Consider the following 11,628-nt stretch of genomic DNA (forward strand, 5'->3'; position numbering starts at 1 on the left):
TGCGGCAGCTAGGATTTGTCTGACCTGAGCTCCAGCTCGGCGTCACCACGCGGTCGTGCCGTAACCTTACTTTTCAGCTAACCCTTTCAGGAACCTCGTGCACTGCTAACCATCCGCTCTGATGCGACGCCGAACTGGAACTGGCGTTTGTGATTCGGTTTGATTACGTTTTGTCCAGCTGTCGGTTTGTTTTCGTTTCGAATTGACATTTGACAAGAGCTAGCGCAACGTCGCGTTTTTCGCTGTTTCTACACTAGCGCGATTTGTGCGAAATTTTTTTGTATGGAGTTCGGCCGCCTGTCAGGCGACGTCGCGTTTCGTGACGGGACGTCGCGCTGTAGTGTGGACCCCGAGTTAGGCTCCTTGGATTTTGTTTTGTTGCGTACCGGCTTTCAAAGTTGGTGGTTGTCAAAGTGACAGATTGCTCATTCCGATGTTTTTTTCTTGACTAGCGCGTGTTGAACATGTGCCTTTCGGCAAAAGTTTTCCTGTGCAAATTGTTGTGAAAAGTGTAACTATTCGGTAGTAAATTCAACTCCGAATTATTTAATCTGGACTGTTGCGCAGTCGTAAAGCGTGTGGCAAACGGTTGAGCAGGTTTTTCAAACGTAATATTCAGTATACTCCATCAACATGACGATTGTTAACCTCGATCCGACCAACCTGGAATTTTCCGTGTTCAGTACGGAGGATATCCGAAAAATAAGTGTGACGAAGATAACTCTACCTCGTTCGTTCAATGAACTGGGCCAAGGCCTTCGCGGTGGACTGTACGATCCATGCATGGGCCCGAGCTCTTTTGGTGAAATCTGTGCCACGTGCAGCCGCGACAGCCAGAGATGCGAAGGGCATTTTGGGCACATCGAACTCGACCTGCCCGTCTACAATCCGTTTTTCGTGCGCCATGTGTTCAGCATTCTACGCATAAGCTGTATGCCGTGCATGCGGATCCAACTGCGCGATGGGATGAAGTCGCTGATAGAGTTGCAGCTCCGCCTCGCCAACGCTGGTTACATTGTGGAAGCGGAAGAGATTGAATTGTACAAGGCGAAGCTTCGGCAGAATCCGATGGAAGAGATTCCGGAGGAGTTAAGTTCCTACGAGGATCTGCTGCAGAAGGAACCGTACAATAAGCTGGGCGATACGAAGCTGTCTAGCGCGATCCGGAATGCTATCGTGAACAGTACGATAAGGGATTGTACGGTAAAGACGTGCATCCACTGCAAACAGCTGATGACAAAATTTATAATGAACGATGGAAAGATAAAGATCCGCTGGACACAAGGCGATAGGAAACTGTACTAGTAAGTTTACATTTTTGGAAGCATATGCATATTGTTCTACGTTTCATTTACATGATTTGAGTTCATAAAATCTGTCTCCATTTTCAGTGAAGCGAAAAACATTGAAACGACGGATGACCAACTGAAAGCATTCAACGAAGCACTGTTGGCAAGGGAATGTAAGATGCAGCTCCGCAAGCTGTACGATACGGAGGGCTCCATTTTGAAGCTTTTGGTGCCGATGCTCGTCTCACATGCCGGACGCGACTACCCGACGGATATATTTTTCATGGAAGCTATTCCCGTTCCACCACCGAAGATGCGTCCCGAGCGGCGTTTGCAAAAAGGAACTGTTGTGGAGCACCCTCAATCGCTACTGCTTCGTAACATCCTAATTACAAACAGCACCGTGCGTGCCATTTTAATGTCCGTCGAGGATAAACAATTCGACGTGTCTGCCCCTAAGGAAGATTCCGCTTCGTCTCTCACCACAGTGCAGCAGATCGTAGAAATAGCCAAGGGTGAGACGTTGCAGGAGAAGCTGTTCCACGCATGGTACTCCCTCCAGACCAGTGTAAACCAGGTGCTGGACGTCAATCAATTGGCTAAGGGAAGCCAAGTCGCCTTTTCGCTGAAGCGTTTGATAGAAAAAAAGCAAGGCCTGATCCGCATGCACATGATGGGTAAGCGAGTGAACCATGCCGCTCGTACGGTCATCACGCCCGATCCAAACATCGGCGTGGAGGAAATCGGCATTCCGATGCGTTTCGCCAAGAAACTGACCTACCCCGTGCCGGTGACGCCCTGGAACGTTTCCGAGCTACGGCAGTGGGTGCTGAATGGCCCGGCCGTGTACCCGGGTGCCAATATGATTGAAGACTCTAACGGCCGCCAGAGCAAACTATCGGCCATCAACGTCACCCAGCGACAGTCGATAGCTAAAACGCTGTTAACACCGCACGGTACCGCGACAGATGGCGATTCGATCAAGATCGTCCATCGTCATCTGCAGGACGGAGATATTCTGCTGCTTAACCGGCAGCCAACGCTCCACCGGCCGAGTATAATGGCGCACCGAGCGAAAATTCTGTCGGGGGAGAAGATCTTTCGCCTGCACTACTCGAACTGCAAGTCGTACAATGCGGACTTTGACGGCGACGAAATGAATGCCCACTTGCCGCAGAACGAAGTGGCACGCAGCGAAGCGTACGGACTGGTAGCGGTGCCGTACCAGTATCTGGTCCCAAAGGACGGCACACCGCTCGGTGGATTGATTCAGGATCATATTGTGTCCGCGGTAAAGTTGTTCATTCGGGGCAAATTTTTCAACCGGTAAGTTAACGAAACAAAACCTATTATGGTTTTGTTTTACTTACACTTTTTAGTTTGTTCTAAAAATTCGTTACGCGCCCTGTATATTGGCTTACCATACCAATTACCAATTACCAATTTATTATCAATTTATCGCTTAACGATCGATACAATGAGTGCAACGAAATGTTTCATTCATGCGCTACACTAATGTTGCAAAAGCTCACCTTTCCAGTATCTGTTAATCATGTTAATTCTTTTAGCTAAGCTATGTTAAAAAATGTAAAAAAAACAAATATCTCCAACACATAGGGAGGACTACCAACAACTGACCTTCCAGGCACTAAGCAATAAGAAGGGCAACATTGAGCTGCTGCCACCATCAATCCTGAAACCGGTGCGCCTCTGGTCGGGAAAACAAATCATTTCCACTATCATCAAGAACAGCATACCGAAGGACTTGCCGCACATCAACATGATTGGCAAATCGAAGCTCAACAACAAGGTAAGGATGTCGTAAGAGGATGGAAGCCGCTCCCTGGAGGTGTGAAACATCGCCTACTTTGTTTTCTATTTTGTTTAGCATTGGCTTGTGCAACCGGCTCGACCCTGGCAGTACGGGGGAACACCGTTGGGTGAGAATGAAATGTCCGAATCGGAAGTCCACATTCGAGCGGGAGAGCTGCTGTGCGGCATTCTCGATAAGAACCACTTTGGTGCAACGCCGTACGGTCTGATCCATTGTATGTACGAGCTGTACGGCGGTGTCTGTTCGACGGCACTACTGTCGTCGCTTTCGCGCCTCTTCACCTACTACCTCCAGTGGGAAGGGTTTACGCTGGGCGTGAAGGACATTCTGGTGCAGGAGAAGGCCGATCGGAAGCGCTCGAAGATTATACGTGAGTGTCGAGCGACGGCCGGCCACGAAGCGACCGCGGCTGCCCTCGAGCTTCCTCCGACCGTGTCCACTGAGGAATTGTCCAAAAAGATGGCCGAAGCGTACGCAAAAAATCCCAAGTTTCGTGCCATTCTTGATCGAAAGTACAAGTCCGTACTTGATACGTATACGAACCGTATTAATAAGTAAGTGAATTCATCAGAAGAATGCCAACAAATGAAAAGAACTTTCTTCATATAAATTACTATTTCCGTAGTATTTGCTTGCCCGAAGGGCTCATCAGCCAGTTCCCGGAAAATAACCTTCAGCTGATGGTGCAGTCTGGTGCCAAGGGTTCTACCGTGAACACCATGCAAATCTCGTGCCTGCTCGGGCAAATCGAGCTCGAAGGAAAACGTCCACCACTGATGCTTTCGGGCCGTTCGTTGCCCAGCTTTGCGCACTTCGAAACCTCGCCCAAGTCGGGCGGATTCATCGACGGGCGCTTCATGACTGGCATTCAGCCGCAAGACTTCTTTTTCCACTGCATGGCCGGACGCGAGGGTCTAATCGATACGGCTGTCAAGACCAGCCGATCCGGGTACCTGCAGCGCTGCCTGGTCAAACACCTGGAAGGCCTGTCGGTGCAGTATGATATGACCGTTCGAGACAGTGACGGGAGCATCGTGCAGTTTATGTTCGGCGAGGATGGCATGGACATCTCCAAGGTACAGTTCGTCGGCAATGTGAAGCAGACACGCTTTCTCGACCAAAACCGGGACGTGTTAGTGCGCAAAGATGTTATGGAGCGCTTGACGGCGGCAACAGAAGAGGATCCGCTGAACGACGCCCTGCGTAAGCACCTGAAAAAGATCAAGCGCTGGAAGAAGCATCATGGGTCGGTGGTGCAAAAGCAACGCATTTCACCGTTTGCTGCGTTTTCTGTCGACCAATCGGACGCCGTTCGGCAAGAACTTGCGAAGCCAGACAAGCTGCACGGTTCTACGGGGCGCACGAAGTTGACGAAAAAGTTAATCAAGCTCTGGAGAAAGCTCGATCCGAGCGAGAAGCGCGAGTATGTCAAAAAGACTAGCCACTGCCCGGATCCGGCCGCGGCCGTGTATCGCCCAGATGCGCACTACGGTGTCATTTCGGAGCGACTCGAGGAGCTGGTAAGAGAGTACAAACGTGAGCAGCAGCCACTGCACGATATCGATGAGCTGATGCAGCTGAAGGCCAGCACTTCGTTGGTCGCACCCGGTGAACCGGTTGGCGTGCTGGCGGCCCAATCGATCGGGGAACCGTCGACGCAGATGACGCTCAACACGTTCCACTTTGCAGGACGTGGTGAGATGAACGTCACACTGGGTATTCCTCGTCTGCGTGAAATTTTAATGACAGCGACGGAAAAAATCAAGACACCTTCGTTGGAGATTCCATTCCGGCCGCACAAAAAACCGGAACGTCTCGCTGCGGTCGCTGAAAAGCTGCGCAAATCTTTGAACCGCGTCACGGTTGCCGATGTCCTAGAAAGTAAGTTCCAGGATCGATTTGTTTTTATTTTATTTTTGTCGATCCTTTTCTACTTTTTTACGTTCAATCTCAATTTTTTAGATGTTACCATCAAATCGAAGCTTGTCTTACAACCGACACGTTGCATGCATCACACGTTGCGATTCAAATTCCTTCCGCAGGATGCATACTGTCATGATTATCGCGTAACACCGAAAGAAATTATGAGCCACATGTCCCGAGGTTTCTTCAAGATTCTTTTTTCCTTCATGGCAAAAGCAGAGCGTACTAAAAATGTCCTGTAAGTATTTTTCAAAATAAAAAAAAATACAATATGATAATTTTATATTTATTTCCTACGATACAATAACACGCAAAAATGGCACGCTTAAAATTGGTCCTTATTCGAAATCTCTGGTTTCTTTTGTAAAATATTTAACAGTATTTTAAGATCATTCTTGCATAAAATAATCTAGTATGTTTTTATAATTGAAAACTGAAACACAAATACCCAATCCGTTTAAACGAAAACTGGCCTTGTCCAAGTAAAATTATTAGATTTGTACAACTTTAAAAAAATTAAACAGTCATGAAATTCATAACTAAATCAAGTTTCTCTTATGTTTCTTTGTTTTCTCAGAGTGGATGACGAAACGGGCGGTAGAAAAAAACAGAAAGGCCCGGACGAGGAAGACACCGAAGCGGATCAGTATGAACCGGAAGAAGGTACGACCGGGCGGAATGATAACCGTGCCTCGGACAGCGAATCGGATGACGATGATCGCGTCATGAACACCGATACGGACGCAACCGAATCGAACATGCGCAAAAAGAAAACCGATGATGTGGGATATGACGACGAAGAGAGCGAGGTTGATGAGGAAAACAAAGCGAAGGGAGCCAGTACCGGCGACTCCTCAGACACAGATGAAAGTGATGGTGATGATGAAGGGGTTGAATCTACCGGCAGGAAAACGAAGCCAGAAGAAGAAGCAGCTATCGGAAACGAACAGGATGAAGAGCAGATAGGGAAAGAAATTTTAGGAACGCACGCAAGCACGGTCTCGAAGGATCTACATGAATCGGAAGAGATTCATATGCTACGGAGACTAACTGATCGAGTTTCGGCATACACTTTCGACAAGGAAAACTATAGTTGGTGTCAGATCGTGTTGCAAATATCGCTCAAGCTAAAAGACGTTGATATGACCAAGGTTATCCGTGATGCCGCTGCGCACAGCGTTATCTGGCAGGTGCCGATGATCAAGCGCGCCATCACGTACACGCAAAACGATCAGCTGTACCTGAAGACGGACGGCATCAACATTCCGGAGCTCGCCAAACACGCCAAGCTGCTTGATGTTAACCGGCTGTACACCAACGACATCCACGCGATGGCCAAGCGGTACGGAATCGAGGCAGCGTCGCGTGTCGTTGTGAAAGAAATTCAAAATGTGTTCAGCGTGTACGGCATCACGATCGATCCGCGCCATCTGCTGCTGGTGGCGGACTACATGACCGCGAGCGGGCGCTTCGTCGCAATGAACCGCGCGGGCATGGTCGATGCATCGCCTTTGCAACAGATTTCGTTCGAATCTTCCCTGACTTTCTTGAAAGCCGCGATGCTGAAAGGTCGAAATGACCCGTTAATGTCACCGTCGGCCCGATTGATGGTAGGACAGCCGTGTAAGCTCGGCACTGGAGCATTCACGCTGTACTCGTCAGCGTTGCAAGATTTCGCTAAATCAAACCAGTAGTTACTGCATTAAGGTTTTTGAGATGTTTTGTGAAGAATCGTTCATAAAAGTTATGCTTATATATTTTTAATAAACTTTGTATTATCGAAAAGTGTTTATATTGTTTTTGGCTGTGCGCTTATGTTGGTGTGTGTTTTTTGGAAACAAGTAGATAAAGCAAAAATATGCACAGATGTAAAGGAACTTCAATATTCAAGACCCACTGCATCTTTATCTTTCAGCGATGTGTCCCAAGGATTTTCTCTGTAACTCCGTAATGCAGATAGAATAGTACAAGAAATGGGTAGATTAGTATGTAACGTAAAAAAACCAAAATTGTGTGAGGTAAAAAAGAAATATAATCCGATCTGATGGATTGTTTCATCCTAATTTTAATAACGGTAGAAAGGATGTCCTGGGCTGACAGGGATGTCAAGCTATGAACCGCAGGTTAACAGAGATGCAATCCTACAAGATAATATTAGTTCGCCATAAATTTGATTGCATGTATCTATTATCTTCTCTATTGCGAAGAAGAATCTGCTGCCATGCTTCTTGGACCGCGGGATTAAAACCAGCAAATTTTGCACATTTGTTTGAAAACAAAGCACACCGGAGCTGTCAAACCCGAGCTGTCAAAATGCATCGAACGCGCGTCGCGTACTTTACCAACGTTCCGGGTAGGAAGGCCAGTTCGTCCATGTCGGTGGTGCGGTGTACGCCGTTCTCTTTTCTTTTCGCAGCGACCCACCGCGCATTTGTGCACTCTCGTCTCCCTTTGCGGCAGATCGTATCGTTTGTGGTCCGCGGGGTCCGCCATCTTGGATTTTGGATAGGTTTGCAAGCGCAACACGAAGGCGGCAGCAGCAGCAGCAGGCTCTGACAGCCAGACCGCAACATTCGACGGAACCGTGCGTTTGTCGTTCCGTGGTTGTGATCGTTTTCCTCCGTTCTCGGTCGAAAAATCCTTTTTATTTTGTTGTTACTATTGTCCACGAACCGAAAAGTGTACAGCATCGGACGTAAACAGTGAGCGCGAATCCCCTGGTACCAGGGAAAGGCAGTGTAATAAGCAAATCGGTGCGGTGCGAAAACTTCCAAACGTCCACGATGGCTTCCGACGAGGAAATTGACGAGTCCATTGCCGGTAAGTAGAAGAAGTGGGAATAGAACAAATAATAGTTCTCTTTTCGAGAATGTACACGATCCACTTGATTTCCGGTTACGGATGATGATCAAAACATCATAAAACGAAATATGCCGGTCGGGGAGAGGAACAAATTGAAATGGGTTGGGAAAATCATTCTTCTGCCAAAAACTCACTGATCCATTGTTAAGCCATGATTGCCTGTGGTAGAAAAACATATCTAGCAAGAATCGATTTCATATTAACTACTGAAAACACTATGCAAAAAAAAAATTACGATATGGGAGAACCCGGTTGTGAGCGCGTAAACCTTTCACCACCACAATGCGTTGCGTAGCGCTAGCGTTCTGCCATGGGGCCGTGGGTTTTTTTTTGGTGAGACGTGAGAAGGAATCGTCACAGGGTTGCTGTGGTAAATGGATGTATGTGAGGGTAGGGAAGTTGAGTGGAGGAAGGGTGAGTCGTGAACGTAGAAGAGATGGGAGTGAGGTGTAAGGGTGGGTCCTGTGCGAAGAAGTGTGAGGGGAGAAACGTAGGCTAACCGTGGGTAAGGTAGACGGGAGGAGGACGAGGTGTGCCTGCTTTTTCACCCTCCCTCCTCCGCGCCGTGCTTTTCCTAGTGCGATCTTCCCACTCACTCCAATGTGATTATGCACCGGTCACCATTTTTCCTTTTCATTTTCGTGTTCTCTGTTTTGTCCCCATTCGTGACCTCCTCTCGTCGCTTCCCGTTTTCCCGAGGTCGTTTCTTGTTTTTTCCTTGTTTTGTTTCTTCATCATAGTTTGCGAGGCTAAGGGACACTGTCCTATGAGGAGAGAAGCAGGAGGAACCTCCGTCTGGTGGAGTTATAACAATGTTGTATTGTAAAAAATAGAATGATGAGTGCACGTTTTCGGGGAAAAAAGGATACTCGAGGATGGCATAATCCTGTCTAATCTTTTCTGTCGATTATCACCTTTAGTCAGGAATTGGGCAGTTTTAGCTTCCTGGAAGAGTAATCAAATGAGAAACGCCAAGGATTCTATAGAAAATAAAACGACTTCTGGGGAGCCTCACTTATCCTAGGCACTAAAGCAAGGAGTTTTGAAAAATCCTCCAGTCCTCTATCAGTGATGGAGTCTACTCTAGTGTAGGCCTTTTGGTTCTGGTTTCCTTTTCTGACTTTAAAAGGAAGGGAGGGAAGGGCTTATACCGTCTAAAAAACTTCACATTGTGCTCTGGACACAAAGTTCTGGGTTACTGCCTTGAAGTATTTTATTGTACCCAGACACAACACACAATTTTAATGTTGGAATATATAATTTGAATTATTTCGCAGAGGAAGACGGTGGCTTGGCGGACGAAGGGGTCGACGCATCGCTGGCGGCCGACGCGGACGACGCTTCGGACGAGGAGGTGAACGCCAAGGGTGCGACACAGGCGGACGAGGACGACGACTACGAGCCGGAAGACAGTCGGAAGAAAAAGAAGGGCAAAAAGCGAAAGGCCCGCAGCAGCGACGAGAAGCGTGGCCGCAAAAAGAAAAAGCGCAAGAAGAACGATAGCGGCGACGAAAGCGATCAGAAGCAGAGTGACGATGGAGGAAGCAGTGCGGCGGCAAGTGCTGCGGCGGCGGCGGCGGCTGCGGCTGCCCAAGCCGAATCCGACTATGAGGCGCGCCCCAAGCGCGGTCGCGATCGCAAGAAGGGAAGCAGCAGCAGCAGCCGGGGGGTGACCGAGGTGTCGGAAAAGAAGTCGGCGGTGGTGGAGGAGAAGGAAAAGATGCCCTCGATTCAGGAGGTGTGCAGTTCGTTCGATCTGACCGACGTGAAGATCGAGTACTCGGAGGAAGACTTCGAGAATCTGGTTACGTTCAAAATGTTCCAGACGCACGTCCGGCCCATCCTGACGAAGGAAAACCCCAAGGTGCCGATGGCGAAGCTGATGATGCTAGTGGCGGCCAAGTGGCGCGAGTTTTGCACACAGAACCCGCACATCCCGAGCGAAGAGGCGGGGGGCGAGGCGAAGGAAGAGGAAGCCGCACCGGCCACGCCGGAGTACGTGCCCAAGTCGAGCCGATCGCGAAGCAAGATGGAGAACAAGCACGAGGACATGGTGTACGACGACGAGGACGAGGAGGACGAGGAAGAGGTGGAGCGCGAGAGGACGCGTAAAAGCAAGAAGGGCAAGAGTGGTGGCGGCGGTGGCGGTGGTAGTAGCAGCAGCAACAAGAAGGGCGGAGGAAGCAGCAGCAGTGGGCGCAAGCAGAAAGTTCCAACCCTCAAGATTAAGTTCGGCAAGCGCAAGAACGCCTCGTCGGATGAGGATCAGGACGCGAGCGGCGCTTCGGAGCGTGATTCGGATGCCGAATTCGAGAAGATGCTGCAGCAGTCGGAGTCAGAGAAGCCGGAGAAGCCGGAGCGGGGAGGGGGCGAATCTTCTTCCGGGCTGGCAGCCACCGATGGCGGCGCCGGAGACGACACGTCCGATCCGCCCGTTCGCAAGAAGGCCAAGACGAAGATCGGCAACAAGTCGAAGAAGAAGAGCAAATCGAAGAAAAGCAAGTTCCCGGACGGCGGCGAGGAAGGCGAGCACGAACACCAGGACTACTGCGAGGTGTGCCAGCAGGGCGGGGAGATTATCCTCTGCGATACCTGCCCGAAGGCGTACCATCTGGTGTGTCTCGATCCGGAGCTGGAGGACACGCCGGAAGGCAAGTGGTCCTGCCCGACGTGCGAAGCGGAAGGTCCGGCCGACGACGATGACGACGAGCATCAAGAGTTTTGCCGGGTGTGCAAGGATGGCGGCGAGCTGCTGTGTTGCGACAACTGCCCGTCGGCGTACCACACGTTCTGCCTCAATCCGCCCCTCGATGACATTCCGGACGGGGAGTGGCGGTGTCCGCGTTGCAGTTGCCCGCCGCTGCCGGGCAAGGTGCAGAAGATTCTCACCTGGCGCTGGACTGACAAACCGATCAACCCGGACGAGCCGTCCACGTCGAAGGGCACGGGTGGGCCGACGAGGCGCCGCGAGTACTTTGTCAAGTGGGCCGAAAAGTCGTACTGGCACTGCGACTGGATCACCGAGCTGCAGCTGGACGTGCACCATCCGCTCATGTTCCGCTACTACACGCGCAAGTACGACATGGAGGAGCCGCCCAAGCTGGAGGAGGCGCTAGACGAGCAGGACAACCGGTACAAGCGCATCCAACGCATGCGCGACATCCAGGGAGACGTGAACGAAACCGAGCTGGAGGAAAAGTTCTACCGGTACGGCGTGAAACCGGAATGGCTGATGGTGCACCGCGTGATCAACCACCGGACGATGCGCGACGGCCGCACGCTCTACCTGGTGAAATGGCGTGAGCTGCCGTACGATCAGGCCACCTGGGAGGAGGAGGAAGAGGACATTCCCGGGCTGAAGATGACCATCGAGTACTATCTCGATCTGCGCGCCAACTGCTCGCAGGACATCGGCGGCGGAAGCGGTGGTGGTGGAGGCAGCGGTGGCGGTAGCAGTAGCAGCAAGAAGAACAAGAAGAAGCGAGGAAGCCGCCGGGTGCGTGACCTCGAGGAGGAGGAGCGTACGACGGGGCTGAAGCGCTACACGCCGCCACCGGAGAAACCGACGACGGATTTGAAGAAAAAGTTCGAAGTGCAACCACCGTACCTGGACGAAACCGGCATGCGGTTGCATCCGTACCAGCTGGAGGGCATCAACTGGTTGCGCTACTCGTGGGCGAACGGCACCGACACGATCCTGGCCGATGAGATGGGCCTGGG

At 50.5% G+C, this 11,628-nt stretch overlaps 2 protein-coding genes across 2 annotated transcripts in view; both read left to right on the plus strand.

The window, feature by feature from the left end:
- The first annotated feature begins 517 nt into the window (after positions 1 to 517).
- LOC131288518 (DNA-directed RNA polymerase I subunit RPA1) lies at positions 518 to 6,824 on the plus strand. Its single transcript, XM_058317658.1, has 7 exons — positions 518 to 1,304; positions 1,392 to 2,615; positions 2,907 to 3,099; positions 3,178 to 3,677; positions 3,749 to 5,004; positions 5,086 to 5,284; positions 5,624 to 6,824. Exons 1-7 carry the CDS (start codon positions 634 to 636, stop codon positions 6,738 to 6,740), a joined length of 5,160 nt encoding a protein of 1,719 aa, XP_058173641.1. The 5' UTR covers positions 518 to 633; the 3' UTR covers positions 6,741 to 6,824.
- A 795-nt stretch (positions 6,825 to 7,619) lies between these two features.
- The window catches only part of LOC131285439 (chromodomain-helicase-DNA-binding protein Mi-2 homolog), a 9,044-nt gene continuing 5,035 nt past the window's right edge, over positions 7,620 to 11,628 (plus strand). The window contains exons 1-3 of the mRNA XM_058314294.1: positions 7,620 to 7,866; positions 9,186 to 11,299; positions 11,426 to 11,628. The exon at positions 11,426 to 11,628 is cut by the window's right edge and continues 3,872 nt beyond it. Coding sequence (XP_058170277.1) covers positions 7,830 to 7,866; positions 9,186 to 11,299; positions 11,426 to 11,628 — 2,354 coding nt within the window. The 5' untranslated portion in view covers positions 7,620 to 7,829. The remainder of the gene's footprint in view (positions 7,867 to 9,185; positions 11,300 to 11,425) is intronic.

This window comes from Anopheles ziemanni, chromosome 3 (assembly GCF_943734765.1).
Source record: "Anopheles ziemanni chromosome 3, idAnoZiCoDA_A2_x.2, whole genome shotgun sequence".
Classification (NCBI taxonomy): domain Eukaryota; kingdom Metazoa; phylum Arthropoda; class Insecta; order Diptera; family Culicidae; genus Anopheles; species Anopheles ziemanni.

Coding starts and splice junctions, on each gene's coding strand:
- LOC131288518 (XM_058317658.1), top strand. CDS start 634: ATGACGATTGTTAACCTCGATCCGACCAACCTGGAATTTTCCGTGTTC. Junction 2,616..2,906: donor CGGGGCAAATTTTTCAACCG/GTAAGTTAACGA, acceptor TCCAACACATAG/GGAGGACTACCAACAACTGA. Junction 3,100..3,177: donor AATCGAAGCTCAACAACAAG/GTAAGGATGTCG, acceptor TATTTTGTTTAG/CATTGGCTTGTGCAACCGGC.